This window comes from Ursus maritimus, unplaced genomic scaffold, assembly GCF_017311325.1.
Source record: "Ursus maritimus isolate PB19 unplaced genomic scaffold, ASM1731132v1 scaffold_2, whole genome shotgun sequence".
NCBI lineage: Eukaryota > Metazoa > Chordata > Mammalia > Carnivora > Ursidae > Ursus > Ursus maritimus.
The window spans coordinates 68,058,004-68,075,717 of NW_024424452.1; the positions used below are offsets into that span (position 1 = coordinate 68,058,004).

The following is a 17,714-nucleotide window of genomic DNA, read 5'->3' on the forward strand; positions in this document are numbered from 1 at the left end:
ATAAAGATGCGGTTGGTATACACAATGGAATATTACTCAGCTATAGAAAAGCATGAACTCTTGCCATTTGCAACAACATGGATGGAGCTGGAGAGTATAATGTTAAGTGAAATACATTGGTCAGAGAAAGACAAATACCATATGATTTCATTCATATGTCAAGTTTAAGAAACAAAACAAAGGAGCAAAGGGAAAAGAGAGGGAGAGGAAGAGAGAGAGAGAGAAATCAAGAGACAGACTCAGCCACAGAGAACACACAGATGGTCAGCAGAGAGGAGGTGGGTGGGGGAATGTGTGAAATGGGTAATGGGGATTAAGGAGTGCACCTGTCACGAGGAGCACTGGATGGTGTATGGAAGTGTTGAATCACTGTATCATACAACTAAAACTAATACCACATAGTATGTTAATTAAAGAAAAAGACAAAGAGCCTAGCGGGAATGAATCATGTGCTCAGGTTTAAGGACCTTCTCATCCTCCACTGAGCCCTTTCGATTCCAGGCAAGTCCAAGTTTAACAAATATACACATATTACCAAGTAAGACTTTTGACTTGCTAAGGTTTTTGCCTTGGTAGATAATTTTCCGATTTATAATCAGCCACACATTTCTATAACCTGTATCAAGAATGCTTTGCACAGGGTAGGCCAGCAAAAAAAATTTTTAAAAGGTCTGTTTAATTTAATAAGTGAATTCACTAACTTCTTAGGTGCCCAAGAGCTTCATAATAAAGGACTAATTGTAAGGAATGTTTGGAAATCTGAATTTTAAATAAAGAACATTTGTCTGAAATCTAAGTATTAAAAATATCAGATATAAAACAATTTCAAAAATTATTAAAACCATGTGACAGAGACATGAGGATTCATTGTACTAATCTCTCTACCTTCATGTATGTTTGGAAAAGTCCAAAGTCAAAAAACTTAGGATATAAACAAATAAAGAAAAGTTCTCAGAATTCCTTCTGCCTTAAGTGACCATGAGATGAGCTGAGATATAAGCTTAGCAGGTCTAAAACCTCCGTAAAACCAGAATGAATATAAATGAACATGACCAAAAGCAAAACACTACCTGGATTTTCTGTATTGGGGCCAGGCAAAGCCAGCCTTCTTCAAAGCATAAACCGGAAAACCGGTGCATGAGGTTGAAAAAGGCAGGGCTGCCTGGAACTACACCTGACAGTCTGTACATCTGTGGGCTGTGGGCAGTACACACTGGGGTGTCCACTCCTCTCTGGTTAATTCAATGCCACTAAGACAGAGGAAGAGGCAGAGGAATAAAACCCTCTGCCCAAGGTTCTCCACCCACTTCCAAAGCACTTGCCATGACCTGCACCAACACACGCTCACAATGTCAGCAGCTCATCCCTGATGTACATATGCACCAATGAGCTTAATATCAGAGTATCCTATTTATTTTTAAGATTTTATTTATTTGAAAAAGAGAGAGACATAGAGAGAGACAGAGAGGCAGAGAGGCAGAGGGAGAGGGTGAAGCCGACCCCCACTGAGCAGGAAGCCCAACACGGGGCTCAATCCCAGGACCCTGAGATCATGACCTGAGCTGAAGGCAGATGCTTAACCGATGGAGCCACCCAGGTGCCCCTAGACTAGTCTATTAAAAAAAAAAAAAAAAAAATGACAAAGAAGAAGAAGGTGGGGAGAAAAAGAGGAGGAGGAAAGTGATCTCTTTTAAGGACATATGTGCAAGCAGAAGATTAACAACAACTTATAAAATCTTAATAAAACTTTTACGAGCAAGTACAGGAGCCATAAGGTAATGTTGCTTTCATCCACATACAAGGCAAAACTCACAGATCTGAGTCCACTTCCCCTCAAAATCTCAGAGATGTCTATGCTCTACTTTTGTGGCAATAACAAATACGACTATGTGGGGAGAAGGGAGAGCATAGTATTAAGACTTTGTCTACTTATTCATAATGACAGAACTTTCCCCTACACAGCATGAAAAGAATTTCACTGTAAGACATATGATCAAAATTTTTAAAAAAGAAATATGAGAAATAAAGTAATTCACATGTCACATTGAGCAATAGAAAGTATTTTTAAATATTTTCCATAAATACTAGTAACACCGGTAATTACCACTTGAACAATTCCTAACAACAGAAACAACAGTCACAGGAGAGCCACAGACTTAACACCAGGAATGAAGTTACAGTCAACACAAGGCATATTTTTATCTTTCAGAAGGTATTGCTCTGTGGAGTGTCGAAAGCACCTGTGTGTATGGTACACACGACACTCTTAAAGGCTCTGATTTTCAGAAGGATGTGAAATAAACACATGAGACACTTCTCATATGTATTATAAGTAAACACTGCATTTTGAAATCAGTTTTAAACTGTAGACAAACCAGAATGTAATGCTAAGGTGATACTACCAGAAAATCATAAAAACATACCCTGAAGTATAAAAATACATTCAAGAAAAACAAGAATACATCTCTAGCAATCACACAAATCACCTCAAATTCTTAGAAAACAGGTAGATTATAAAACATACTTTAAAAATATTCATGGGATAAATATGTTATTAGATGTGCACTTAGGAATTGTAATATCAGTGGCAAAATCACCCTCGAACGTAAAATTTTACTTGTTATTAAAATGCGATCGATATTTAAGCAAACCAAAATACGCGCTATGGGAGAGCAAGGACAGCAAACACACATCAGTGGGGATTTATCTGACCCTCTGTCCTCATCCCAGGGCAGAGAGCAAGGAGCACCCAGTGCATGTTTTCTCCCTGGGCCCAAACAAACCGTCCGAATCATTTCCAAGCACAGTATGTCAGGTAGCAACTACCAAGAGACCACACACAAAAATACTACATCAAACCTCTCTTTTCTATACTTAACATAGGATTTTAGTGACCTAAAACATTTAAACAGATTTTTAGACAATGATTTTTAAGTCAGAAATGGTTATATTTTCATAGTATTTAGAATTCACATAATTAAGAAATGGATTCCAATATATTCTTCATTTCAAAGACCAAGATTCATCACGGAAACAACACCACAAAACCGAACGCAGTGGCAACCTCAGCGATCCATTAGTAAGAAACAAGGGAATTGGCTGTTTTCTCTGGAGAAAAGCAAGCACACTTGAGAGCAGAGAGGGGACTTTGCAGGCCAGGAAGAAGAGTGCTGATAAACTAGAAAAAGTAATAATACCCTTTTCAATATAAGCAATACATTCACTCATTCTCTACTCAACAAGGTAGGGGAATGATTTAAGCCATGAGAGGTCCTAAATTTTCATGGATCAACAACAAAATAAGAAGTAAAGGGTTGATTTACGGCATAAACAAAGATATCAAACACTTAACACTTACTTTTGCAAAAGCTTCAAAAATGTCAAAGGGAAGTGGCAGCTGAGAAGCATCCTGAATTTCTTCTCTCATGAAATGTTGAAATGTCATTACGAGTTGCCTGAGGCCCTCTTTCTTCTCTTCAGTCAGTTTGTTAATATCTTTTTTAAAAAGAGAATAAACAGCACAATCACACAGTGAATTTTTAATGGACAATTTTCAGGTGTTCAATGCTAGCTGTTAAACCAGATTTATCCTCTCTAGATTTCATTCTGACAGAGAGCAAACACGTTCCTTTTCATTTTCTCGCAACTACAAATTACAATACATACATTATCAATTAAATTGTGCCAAACTTCACCTACAATCTAAGATCAAATGCCTATCAAACAAAATACATACAAGTACAGATGAAAAACACTACAACCCAAATCAGGAAAGATGTGTTACAGGTCGTCCGCACTGCCCTGAACACATGCTCAAGCCACCACAAGGGCACCGAGGCAGTGAATTTAAGTGGATTGTTCCATGAAACACTTTACAACCAGGTCATGACCAACTGATAAACAGTATATCTCAAAGGCACACACAGAAAAGAAAAGAAAAGAAAAGAAAAGAAAAGAAAAGAAAAGAAAAGAAAAGAAAAGAAAAGAAAAGAAAAGAAAAAGGAAAGGAAAGGAAAGGAAAGGAAAGGAAAGGAAAGGAAAGACGATAAGTAAAAAATTCAGCTAGAGTCCAACTGGTGAAATGTGTCATAAAAAGTAGATCGAGAAGAACGGGGACCAACCCAAGAAATCTCGACTTCAAGTTATTCCCCCATTGAATAAACAAGACGCAATGCTGCTAAAACCCAAACAGAAGGAGAAGGTTCCAGAGTGTAGTCATCCAAAAATCATCCCGTTGAAAACTCAGCTTAATTTATACCACAAAAAGGTGTTAAGGCTAAGAGTATACAATCAATAACGTTTGAGAACATTTCACTTAAGACAGCATGTGTGACACTACTACCGAGCAGGGCTACTGTTAATAGTAAGACTCACGGCAAGAGATGTTAATTACTTAGCGGTAATATAACATGAAAAAATGACTAATTAGTCCCCCATTAAAACTGAAAAGATACATCAAATTGAACTACAGCATAATTCTGGGGCTCATGTCAGCTCTACACATTCTCTTTAAATTACTTGTTCAACAGAACAATTAACCCACTGATTTCTTAAATAATAATTTATTATCATTGGCACTTAGGATCCCATAACCATAAATCTGTACTAGACTATCTTCGTATTTGCCTCCATCCAGAAATATTAAACTTTGGAGCCAAGTTTACTCTATGAGCTCTGGCTACTTTGGGGTTGAAGTCATGGACAACCTCACTGAAGGGGATCTGTGCCAGCAGGAAAGGAACATAAACCCGACATTGACTGAGCTCTCAAACTGGAAGGCCCGTCAGAGTTCCCATATATCATGGCCACCACCACGGGAGTTGAAAAGAAGAACATCGTGCAATGCTGTCAGACAGCCTAAATCACCTACACCATCAACTCTGCTTATCATCTACAGGACCAGTGACCCTCAATGTTCCCTGGAACTCCTGGTTCACATCACTGCTCCCTGGCATCAAAAAGAAACAAAGATCAGGGTCTAGTATAAATTCCTAAAAGGCCCAAACTACCCTGGAATAAATTAAATAAGCTAATGAGTCAATCGTATATAAAAACATGAAAAGATTTGTTAGAATTGCCTCACATAATGAGACGGAACCCAACAACGTTAAAAAGAAAGCAATGCATGAGGTCAGCAAATAAATGGTGGGATCTGTTTGGTGCTGACAGACAATCACTTACTTGACTCCAGATCATAAAATGAGTAAAGTTTCTCTGATTCAGACGGTGTCTCTTCCATCTGTGAAGCAAAGGGGGAAAACACCAAAAACAATTTCAAGTGCTCCAATATATCAATGAATATATTTGAATCTCTTTAGATATTTAAGTGAAACTCTATTTAAAAAGACAACATTGTATATATTCCTCCTCTTCATCACTTTCTTCAAGTTGAATTATTCTATCAGTAACAATTTTAAAATAAAGTCTCAGTTGTGACTTAACCCATCACTTTAATTTCCAAATGGAAAATTCTTTTACAAGAAGTTCTCGTACTTTTATTTCTTTTTCCCCAGCTCTATCCACAGACTTGTATCACTGTAAGGATTTTATTACTAATCATGATAGAAAAGCAGAGATGGATGAATAAATATAAGAATTTATTACAAACCACAACCTTCACCAAATTACCTGGAGTCAAGAATCATCAATTTCCTTTTCTAAAACATAGGAGAATCACAGATTCCCTGGGTTGTTGTGGGGATGAAATGGGGTCTATTCTGTAAAGCATGTAGCACAAGGCCTGGAAATCCTAAGTGCTCAATAGAAGGGATCTATTATTATCTGGGCTTTCTATTAGATTCTGCTCCAGTAGGTCCTGGTTCTCAATCTTCTTGATATTAAAAAAGCAAAAAAAAAAAAAAAAAGTTCAACCTTAAATATAATGATCATACTTTTAATACCTAGCAATTAAAAAAATGCACAATAACAAAGTTGATCTGAATTTATTAATACTTTGAAATAAATTTGTGCTTTTTAGTTCAACACAATATATATATATTTGCAAATAGTAGCTAAATATATGATAGATGTTATATATTCAGTCCAAAGATAATGCCCATTTGATATTCCACATCCAGTTTTTTTTTTCCCAAAGATTTTATTTATTTATTTATTTGACAAAGAGAGACAACCAGCAAGAGAGGGAACACAAGCAGAGGGAGTAGGAGAGGAAGAAGCAGGCTCCCAACAGAGGAGCCTGATGTGGGGCTGGATCCCAGAACACCGGGATCACACCCTGAGCTGAAGGCAGATGCTTAACGACTGCGCCACCCAGGCACCCCGCAGTTTTTTTTTTAAGTGAGATATAATTGACATATAACATTGTGTTAGTTTTAGATATAAAAACATACTTTTACATGATTAAAACTCTCTATAAAATTTGACAGCCCTCCCCCACCCGAAAAAGTCAATAAACAACAGGACAGAACAGAGCTGGAGCCTGAAATAATCCAAGAAAGAGATATTCATGTGAAAGCCTGGCAAAAGGAAGTCTGGAGGGTATCACCAGGGGATTATTTCACCAAACCCAGTGGTTGTTCAGGCAGAGGAGGGGAAAAGGACTGAAGAAACATTTTCAGTGAAACTTGGCTAAAAAAAAAAAAAAAAAAAAAAAAGATAAGCCCTCATCCACATAAGAGTAATTATCTTCTAACTAAAACCTCATTTCAAGAAGCAAAAGTTAGACACCTGCCCCGTGCATTAGTTCATAGCCAAAAGTAATGAAGGCAATGTAACAGACATTTCTGACGTTTCATGACTTCAGTACAGGACCTTGTGTTTCTAGGGGATTGCACACATACACAGGGCCTTCAAAGAGGGCCCTGTGCTGTCTCGCCACCACTGATGCTGTGATTAATAGGGAAACAGCAAGTTTTTGTCTTAAGACACTCCCCGAAAGAATCCACCTTCTACCTTCACACGGGTTTAAAGTCAGCCTTAAATAATAATACGGAGCACCTGGGTGGCTCAGAAGGTTAAGCGTCCTACTCTAGACTTTGGCTCAGGTGGTGATCTCAGTGTCCTGAAATCGAGTCCTGCCTCGGGCTCTGTGCTCAGCAGGCAGTCTGCTTGAGATTCTCTCTCCCTCTGACCCTCCCCCCACTCAACCCTTTCTCTAAATAAATAAATAAATAAATAAAAACTTTTTTTTTTAAATATGAATAATACATACATCTGCAAGTGCTTTGGTTAATTAAAACCAGAGAACATTTCACAAGTTTTATACTCACAAGTTTGAAAACAACTCTGCCAAGCAGTCGAACGGAATCCGGGGGATACCTGGGTTTGCAGCTTTTAAGGCATTTGCATTCTCGTTTATGGTCCGGCCAAGCTTTTTTCTGTTAAGACAGGAGTGGGGAAGGCACATGTTTTAACTCTCATTTACACTGGTTTTGAACGTGGAGAGTCATCAACATTAATTTAACGTCAACAGCCTAAATGTAACTGCAAAATAGAAAATGAAAGCAATATTCGAATACTATTAATGATGCAGAACCCAGTCTTTGCCAAGCACGTAATTACCAGGCGTGGACATCGACACTCTCCTCTGCTTTTGTCCTTTAATTGACCCGGTGGTTATTACCTGGCTAGTGGAGTTCAAGGAAGAATCATTATGGCTTACTTAATAATTTATAAGATAATCTTTTATCTTTTAGCTGATGAAACAGGATTCAATAAGAGAGTAATTTTGAATACAAAAAGAAAATATCACACCAAATTAGAAAATAAACCCATGGTTCAGGAAAACCAAAACAGGGCAGATAGCCTTCTGAATTTCTATGCTGCTTTAGAGAGTATAGAAGTATCAGGAGCTACCATAACAATAAATATGAAACCTTTTGTTTTTGAAGACCACACAGAAAGGGGTTATTAACTAAAATGATCAAATGTCATTTGCCCAGGACCGCCGTGGTTTAATTATGTTGTCCTGGCCCAATCATTAACAGTACCCCTTTTCATCCTGAAAAGTGTGCTTTGGATGATAAATTATATGGTCACTTAATGCACAATCCTACCCATGTGCTGGTATGGCTGAAAAGACCAGTGAGCCAGTCACCAATCCTGCAACACTGAGAAGAGAGGACAGTGGGGAGGACACTGTCTCCCTGAATTGTGGAGTCAGAAATGTTATGGCTCCTTCACATGGAATGACTTCTATAAGGGAATACAATCCAGAGTATCTAAGACTTAACCCTGGTGAGTGGGAGAAGGCTCCACGGAATGTCTGATAACGTTCTCTTCCAACTGAGCGCTAGAAATTCCATCACTAAATGCCCGACGCTCACATGCATTCTTGCTTCAGAAACTGTAAATCTGTCCCCGACTTCTGGCCCTATAAAATCCCTCCAGGAGGAACTCTCTTTTCCACCTGTAGCACAAACATGCAGTGCAACCAGAAATTTCAAACCTGGGGGCACCTGGGTGGCTCAGTCGGTAAAGCATCTGATGTTGGCTAAGGTGGTGATCTCGGGGTCCTGGAATGGAGCCCCGCATCAGGCTCCCTGCTCAGCGCGGAGTCAGGTTGTCCCTCTGCCCCTCCCCACTCGTGTGCTCGCTCTCTCTCACTCTCTCTCTCTAATAAATAAATTTTTAAAAAATTCAAAAGTGCTGCAGGTACTTTGAAACTGTTGACTTGCATTCAAGTTCAAGCAGCATTTAGCTCAGAAAGACTGGCTGGGTTGAGTTGCTGAGTGAAGGTGTGGCTTGTCTGCTATCTCCTATGAACCCAAATCTTGAAGACACTGTTTGTAAAGGGTACCTCATTTCTTTTATCAACTTGACCCACAAGTGCCTCATTTCATTTCTTCTTACCCACTATAGGAATGCTCTTAATGTGATGTTTGTCATCTTTTTTTTTTTAGTATTTATACTTCACTCACTTCTAAACAAGACTGAGATGCTCTGAAATAAAGATGTATATGAAATAAGGTTGTAAAATTAGAAACAGAAAATGTTGAAGTTATTAAAAAAAATAGTCCTCTAGCATTTACTTAGCATTTTACAGTATGTCAGACACATGGCTAAGCAATTAAAAGAGGATATTTCATTTGATTTTTACAATAATCCAAATGGTAGATATTATCCCTACATTAAAGATGAATAAAGTAAGGCTGGGTGGGATCTCACCACCAAACTAATAAACATAAAAGAGGAGAGTAAAAATTCTTAGTATTCTACCCTGAGAGCTAAGTAATTGCCATGTCTGCACACTACATTTATCTGACTTGCCTTGCAGGCAAGGCAAAAAATAAAGCATAATGGCTTATATAATTCTCATCTGCCATAAAAGAAAAACACATAGCTTTACCAAGTATTAAATCACAGAAGGAATTTATTCCAAGAATGCTAATCAACGTACGGACAATTATAATGGCCGTCACAGAGCTACTTCTAAATGTCAGGACTCACTAAAAGGCATAATATTAAACTGTTAAGTTAGTGAAAGAAAATTTTCTATTGTTTAGGGGGCTAGTCTTAGACCAGCGATTAGCAATGGGCCAGCATGGATAAGATCCTTTAAAAAAGTATGGTTCCACTGTCAATTAAGTTTGAAAACTGCTACATAATATACACCCTGCTTAGGGACTGGAAGTAATTTAGTTTGCTAAAATGCTCTGCATGAAAGAAACTTGGGTAACTTAGTTAACACAAGAGTTTCCCGTGATTGTTACTGCCATCCTTTGGGAAGTTAGATTGGTATATATGGACTCAGATACAGCTATTTTCTTTCTTTCTTCATCTGATCTTTCAGTGAGAGCGGGTTTAACAGACAAATTCATGATCATTCACAGTGATAGAAAACTAGGGTGCTAATATTTCTTATTTCTGATTGAAGGGTGAACCACAGCTTTGGCAGAACAGTTTTCATTTAGTATTCAAAGCTGAGCAGGCTGATAGATGCCCTCATTGGATCAGCTATGTAGGCAGGAAGGAACCACAAGTACCCATGGGTCTCTGAGAAAGCACTCTGGCCCTGTTCAAAGCCTGAGCAAGTGTGCAGATGACAAAGGACTGCACCTAGCAAAAGAAGGCTGAGACCATTTGGACCAAAAGGTCTGAAGAGCAGATTTTACTCGATACTTGTAAGTACAAGAGACCATCCACAACTCCTTTGTTATGTTCCGAGCATCTCCGTCTCCTGCCAGCTTACCAGGGTGAACTATCAAATGTACCCCTAGGTAATGAAACTGCTGATCTGTTAAATGGCATTGCTTAAGAGTTAAACAGCCACATTTTGGAGAATTCCTGTCAAAACAACTTTAGGTCTTTAGCATAATTAATACTGCACTCCTATTTCTCAACAGTAATTAGAAGCTAGACAGTATGTTTCTTAAAGCTATTCCTAAATTACTGCACGAGAACACCAGAGAACATACTTATCTTCCCATTTGCTTTCCGGAAAATGATATTCATTCTTTTCATCTAAAAACCAAATCAGATCTATATAAATATAGAAAGTAATCACACCACTTAAAACTGATCTATAGCATAGTGTCAAGGTACAGCCTACATCATATCTTACCATGATATTAAAAACTATGATTTTAAAACAGTAATTATTAGGATTTACTGTCACGTCACCATCACATCTTACCATACGGCTCACTAACAGAAGCACACCACAGAAAAGGCTTACAAAGCAATCTTTTAAGTAACCGCCTATGACATTGAAGCAAAACTTCACGATCTTACAAGAGCACTAGGCATTATGTACACTGTACAAACTTTAACCTTGGTCTAGACCTCAACAGCACATAATATTATCTGCCAGTTTTTCAAAGACAACCTCCCGATTTACTTTTTCCTATTTTCCTCCCTTACCACAATGCAGGTGTAATTAAGATTTTGTTCACAATACTGGCTGTAATGTGTTCCGTTCTGAAAGTTGAACATTATCAATGATGTACAATAAGCACAAATTAGCATGAAAGACAAAATTAAAATATTGCATTAAGACAGAAAGAAAATGGGAAAAAGAGTTTTGGATGGAAAAAGGAAATGAAGACATCTACAATGACTCCACATGTCAGTACATACAGGACTCAGAAACCACTGTGGAATCTCTACACTTTCATGCTCTATAGTACTTACAGTGACTCGGAACAAAAACTAATTAAGTGGGGCGCCAGGATGGCTCAGTCGTTAAGCTTCTGCCTTCGGCTCAGGTCATGATCCCAGGGTCCTGGGATGGAGCCCTGCATCAGGCTCCCAGCTCAGAGGGAAGCCTGCTTCTCCCTCTCCCACTCCCCCTGCTGGCGTTCCCTCTCTCGCTGGGTCTCTCTCTGTCCAATAAATAAATAAATAAAATCTTAAAAAAAAAAAAAAAACTAAACTAATTAAGTAAACCAGCAGCTCCCAACGGGGGTAACCCTAATCTGGAGGGCTGTTTGGGAAATGTATAGGGGCATCATTATTTGTCAGGATGCCTGGGGAGAGACATGGGCACTGAGTGGACAGGAATCAGAGATGCTGGACACCCGTGAGGGACAGTTCCATACAATGAAGAATCAATCCTTCTGGGCACCTGCGTGGCTCAGTCAGTCAAGTGTCCAGCTCTTGATTTTGGCTCAGGTCATGATCTCAGGGTCATGGGGTCAGGGTTCACACTCAGCAGAGAATCTGCTTAAGGATTCTCTCTCCCTCTCCCTCTGTCCCTCCCACTGCTTGCATGCTCTCTCTTTCTAAAAAGTAATAAATAATAAACCTTTAAAAAAAATTGTTCAAATCCAAGGCGACTTTTAAATATCCAATCAAACATTCTCTAGAGGAGACAAACTTGTTTACAATTATCCGAGCCTGGAACCAAGCCTCCTTTCACATATAAAAACAAAGAACTTGTTTTTACACAGCCTTCATAGCACTGAATTTTCTAGGTAAATCAAGGGAAGACTTCTTAATTACGTCTTCTAGTCTACTCGTGCCTGAGCATCCCTACTACAATGTGTATTATTTTTGTTGTGTTGAGTACCAGGTGTTACTTGTAAGGGATGAATCACTAAATTCTATTCCTGAAACCAATATTACACTATATGTTAACTAACTGGAATTGAAATAAAAATTTGAAAAAATAAAATACATAAATAAATTATACATTATTTTATTATAAGTTATTTTTATTTTTTTCTCCTTTACATACAAGATATGGCATTATATTGATACTGAATTTTAAAAATATGTAACTAGTTAGATTGTATTAACTATGGAATTTCATTTCAATATAGTAGAGAGGACAAAAATATAATTACTATAAAAAGGTTGAGGGGCACCTGGGTGGCTCAGTCGGTTAGGTGTCCAACTCCTGATTTCCACTCAGGTCATGATCTCGGGGTCATGGGATCGAGCCCAGCGTTGGGCTCTGCACTTAGCACGGAGTCTGCTTGAGATTCCCTCTCCCTCTCTCATGGCCCCTCCCCCGCTTATGTGCTCTTTGTCTCTCTTTCTAAAATAAATATAAACTTAAAAAAAAAGAGTTAGGTCTAAGAGAGTTGAAAACTGCGGATCTAGAACAATGCTACACAGGTATAAACAGCACATGCACACCCAAAATATATATTTAAATTCGCAGCCTGGGATGACTGAAGAGATTCTGACGGTAGTGATGAGATATGATCAGGTGTCCAAATTCTTTTTAATCACCACAAACAACTCCATATGTAGCTAAGGTTGAAAAACCACTGATCCAGACTAAATTAAAAAGAAAGCCATTGTACATACTAAATAGAAGAAACAAAAAAAATACTACCCTATACTTATTAAATTATTAGTAGAACTGTAAGGTTCTCTAATCTTTTTTTTTTCTTTTTAGAGAAAGAGAGAGAGAGAGCTTGTGTGCAAGCAGGGGGAGGGGCAGGGAGAGAGAGAATACCAAGCAGGCTGCACGTCCACTGTGGAGCCCAACGCGGGGCTCAGTCTCACGACCCTGAGACCATGACCTGAGCCAAAATCAAGAGTCAGACACTTAACTAATTGAGCCACCCAAGCACCCCTCTAACCCTTCTGATGGTGTTTAGTAATGAACATCAAAATTCTTAATGTGCATACTGTTGGCATATAAATAATATTTGTAATGCACTTAACCCTCATCAATGTAAATGATGTACAGAAAAAGCGTAAGAATGCTCTTCATACATTTGTTTACAGAACTGAACAAGTGGTAGTAATTTTTTTCAGTTTTTCCTAAAAGAAAAAGCTATTTTTGCTCTCTCCCTCTTCATCTCTCAAAAGTAGTCCAGTATTGAATTACAAGTTGGCAGACACATGAAGGTCTAAAAAGTTGGAATCTGGGGGGAAAAAAAACAACTGGAAAGCTAGCCAGTATCTCATCTGACTGACAGGTATTGATTAAAATCTTGCATAAAATCTCCTCAGAGCACACGAGAGACCTAGTGATGACGTTAGACCTTTCACTTTCAAAGCTCACTGAGTGCTGCACCGAACCGAGCGCGAGAACGCCTTCCCACTAGCCTTCATCAAGTTAGACCGAGCCAAATATAAAGGCGGCAGAAGAGTCGTCCCAGGGCAGCAAGCTGACAGAAGAAACAAGAAAAAAGTGTTACTTCTTCAGAAAATGGAAGTTACAGTCTCCTGGTTAACTGAGGAACCATATAATAAAGAATAGTATTAGTGCCCCAAAGCAAGTCAGTGACCATCCAGGGTACGATTCTGGTCAAATCCATTCTGCCACCTGCTTTTATAAAGTTTTACTGAAACACAGTCACACTCAAAATTTACACTTCCTCCTTTGACACAATGACAACCGAGTTGAGTAGTTAGACACATCTACTACCCACAATGCCTAAAATATTTATTATCTGGGCCACTACAAAAAAGTTTGCCAACCTCTGATCTAATGAGAGAGCATATGAAGATGGAATGACCTAACCGATATATTCTAGCTGGAAAGACAAAACAACTCATTTACCTCTACAGACTGCCAACCTTCTTTGAAAGAAACTTCCACGCTGGATTACTCAGAAGGTCAGCACTGTGTTCTAGCAGAACATGGCGCTGCAGCACATGTATTTTAGCTCCCTGGTACAAGTAATCATCAAGTGTTCAATTCACTAAGTATATTAGAAGGGCCATCCATGAATGAGGAGTTCAACATCATGTCTAGAAAGTGGGGATAAGACAGGCTGCACAAACAGGGCAGTGGAGGCCATGACAGAGTGAAGTTACCCTCAAAGTCTTTTCTGAGAGAGGAGCCAACCTACCAAGCAGAAATCCAACAAGGATTTAGCATCAAAGAATTTATGTCGGGCAAAGAAGGGGATTGAAAAGTAGCATTAAGGGGCACCTGGGTGGCACAGTGGTTAAGCGTCTGCCTTCGGCTCAGGGCGTGATCCCAGCGTTATGGGATCGAGCCCCACGTCAGGCTCCTCCGCTATGAGCCTGCTTCTTCCTCTCCCACTCCCCCTGCTTGTGTTCCCTCTCTAGCTGGCTGTCTCTATCCTGTCGAATAAATAAATAAAAATCTTTAAAAAAAAAAAAAGAAAAGTAGCATTAAAAAGAGAGACTTAACCAAAAGTCTGCATGCCAAACAGTCTGAAAACACCTCCTTGCTCTTGGAATGACTTTGAGTAAGGAGAGAAGTGTCCAAATGGAGATTTGGTTGAATTTGATGCTATTATTTCTGATGCAGAGATTTGCCTCAGCCTTCTCTTTGGTCGTCCTGGCCTCTCTCACCCTCCTAAGATGGCTTCCTCGACAGCAGTCTCATTGTTTGAGGGGCTGAAAGGCTGTGACCACTTCATTACAGAGAAGGAAAGGAGAGCCATGCACACTTAAAGACTCTGCAGTGAGCGATAATTTTTTTAAAGAGTATTTATTTGAGAGACCGGGGGGGGGAGGGGCAGAGGGAGAGGGAGGAAGAATCTCATGCAGCCTGATGCAGGGCTCGATCCCAGGACCTTGAGATCATCATCTGAGCTGAAACTGAGAGTCAGGACATTTAACGACTGCACCACCCAGGCACCCCTGCAGTGATCAATATTTTTAAAACAATTTCTTGAGATATAATTTACATTACAATATGTGCCAATGTTAAGAGTATAATTTGATGAGTTTTGACAAATATATACACACATCCTTGTAAGAACACCAAAATTAAGATATAAACTGTCATTACTGCCCTCCCCACCAAAGTTCCTGCTTCCCTTTACATCCAAGCCCTCCAACCCTGGTAACCGGTGATGCGGTCTCCACCATTAGACACTACTTGTGCGTATCCTAGGATAGCGAACAGCACTCCTTCTTCCAATCTGGCTCTATTCCCTCAGTATGAGGTTTCTGACACTCACTCATGTTGGGGCATTTTTCAGTGGTTTGTTCTCCTTTACGGCTGAGTGTGTGTGTGTAGTGTGTGTGTGTAGAGTGTGTGTATGTGTGTGTAGTGTGTGTGTGTGTAGTGTGTATGTGTGTGTAGTGTGTGTGTAGTGTGTGTAGTGTGTGTGTAGTGTGTGTAGTGTGTGTGTAGTGTGTGTGTGTAGTGTGTGTAGTGTGTGTGTAGTGTGTGTGTGTAGAGTGTGTGTAGTGTGTGTAGTGTGTATGTGTGTGTAGTGTGTCATGTGTGTGTATGTGTGTAGTGTGTGTGTAGTGTGTAGTGTATGTGTGTAGAGTGTCTGTATGTGTGTGTAGTGTGTGTGTAGTGTATATGTGTGTGTAGTGTGTGTAGTGTGTGTGTAGTGTGTGTAGTGTGTGTATGTGTGTGTAGTGTGTGTGTGTAGAGTGTGTGTAGTGTGTGTAGTATGTGTGTGTAGTGTGTGTGTAGAGTGTGTGTAGTGTGTAGTGTGTGTGTAGTGTGTATGTGTGTGTGTAGTGTGTGTGTAGTGTGTATGTGTGTAGTGTGTGTAGTGTGTATGTGTGTGTAGTGTGTGTGTGTAGTGTGTAGAGTGTGTGTGTGTAGTGTGTGTGTAGTGTGTGTGTGTGTAGTGTGTGTGTGTAGTGTGTGTGTAGTGTGTGTGTGTGTAGTGTGTGTGTGTAGTGTGTGTGTGTGTAGTGTGTGTGTGTGTGTGTGTAGTGTGTGTGTGTGTGTGTGTGTGTGTGTGTGTGTGTGTAATGTGTGGGTACTCTACCTAGGAGCAGAACCACTGGTTTGTGTGGTTAAGTGAACATTTAACATTTTTAGAACCTATCCAACTTTTTCAAAGCTCGTGACCATGTGACATTCTTACCAGAAGAGCATGAGGTTTCTAGCTTGGTATAGTCAGTACTTTGCAGTTCAGCCTATCTGGTGGGTGGGTATGTAAAGGTACCTAAATGTGGTTTCGATTTTCATTTCTCTGACGACTAATGATGTTGAACATTTTTTACTGTTTATCTTATGACACGGCCATTCAAATCAAACCCATTTTACCATGCTGTCTTACTACTCAGTTGGAAACATTTTAAATAAGTTATGGGTACAACGCCTTAACCAACTCCGCAGGGAGTGTGTCTGTGATAAGCCAGCTAACCAATCCACAGCCCTATCCCCTCTCTCTGCTACAAGTCCCAGAGTCAGGTACACCAGGCAATGAGCGACCATTCCTATAATCCAAAACCCTCGGGAATTATTCAAATTCGGTAGTCCTAAATGGTTTGACTGTTCTGCCTTGCCTTTCCCACAGAAACCCTAATAAAGGATCTAGCCTCAGCTTTTCCCCAGGCTCCTGCCTTCCTCCCCCTGATACCCTAGGCTTCCGCATGTGGTCCTGTATGGCGATCCATGCTTCCTGTTCTAGGAACCACAAGTGTAATAAACATTTTTTCCTGAGCCTCTCTGTGTCCCATCTTGTGACTGACGATCCCATGAAAGGAAACAAAACAGCTCTATTTCTGGATTCTCTATTCTATCCATCACTCTCTACATCACTCCTAAGCTTTAGAATAGGTCTCTAAAGCAGGGGGTCTAAATCCTCCAACTTTGCTCTCCTCTTACCTAAAGGACTCAGTTAAGTATTCTGCATTTCCACATAAATTACAGTCAGCTTATTCATCTGTGGGACTTTGAATGAGCTTCACGGAACTGGCATCTATACAGTGATATTTTTAAAATCACGTATTATAACTATGGATTTTGAACTGTTAGAATCAATCTATACACAGGACTTAATTTTGTTTCGGGTTTTTTTTTAATTTTTATTTCAAGAGAGAAAGAGAGCAGGTGTGAGATGGGTAGGGGGATGGGGGGGAGAAACAGAGGGGGAGAGAGAGAAATCTTAAGCAGCCTCCATGCCCAACACAGAGCCGGCCACGGGTCTCCATCTCACAACCCTGAGATCATGACCTGAGCCAAAATCAAGAATCAGACGCTTAAATGTCTGGGCCACCCAGACGCGCCTAGACAGGGCCTATCCTTGTGTTCCAGAACAGAATGTAAATATTAATCTTGACAATACAAAAGTAAAGGTACAACCGGCAAATTACAGGAAATAGAGTGGTAACAGATAGAGGGATGAGTGGGAACACTAGTATGTTCACCTTTCAAAGTAGGGAATCAAGAGACACTGTCTATAAAGTAGATCCCCCTTACCCAAGAGGGACAGTTCCAGGACTCCAGCGGATGCCTGAAACTGCAGATAGTACCAAACCCTATATACACTACTTCTTCCTACACATACACACTTAGGAGATGTGACTACAAGGTAGGGAGTACATAGAGCGTGAATATGCTGGACAAAGAGACGATTCAGGTCCCACGTGGGAGGAATGGGACAGTGTGGGACAGTGCAAGA

At 39.7% G+C, this 17,714-nt stretch overlaps 1 protein-coding gene across 1 annotated transcript in view; it reads right to left on the minus strand.

Annotated features, from left to right (window-relative positions):
- SMYD3 (SET and MYND domain containing 3) overlaps positions 1-17,714 on the minus strand; it is a 686,329-nt gene that overhangs the window by 495,278 nt on the left and 173,337 nt on the right. The window contains exons 3-5 of the mRNA XM_040636090.1: positions 7,230-7,337; positions 5,182-5,239; positions 3,359-3,495 (exon numbers count right to left, since the gene is read on the minus strand). Of these exons, the coding sequence (XP_040492024.1) occupies positions 3,359-3,495; positions 5,182-5,239; positions 7,230-7,337 (303 nt within the window). The remainder of the gene's footprint in view (positions 1-3,358; positions 3,496-5,181; positions 5,240-7,229; positions 7,338-17,714) is intronic.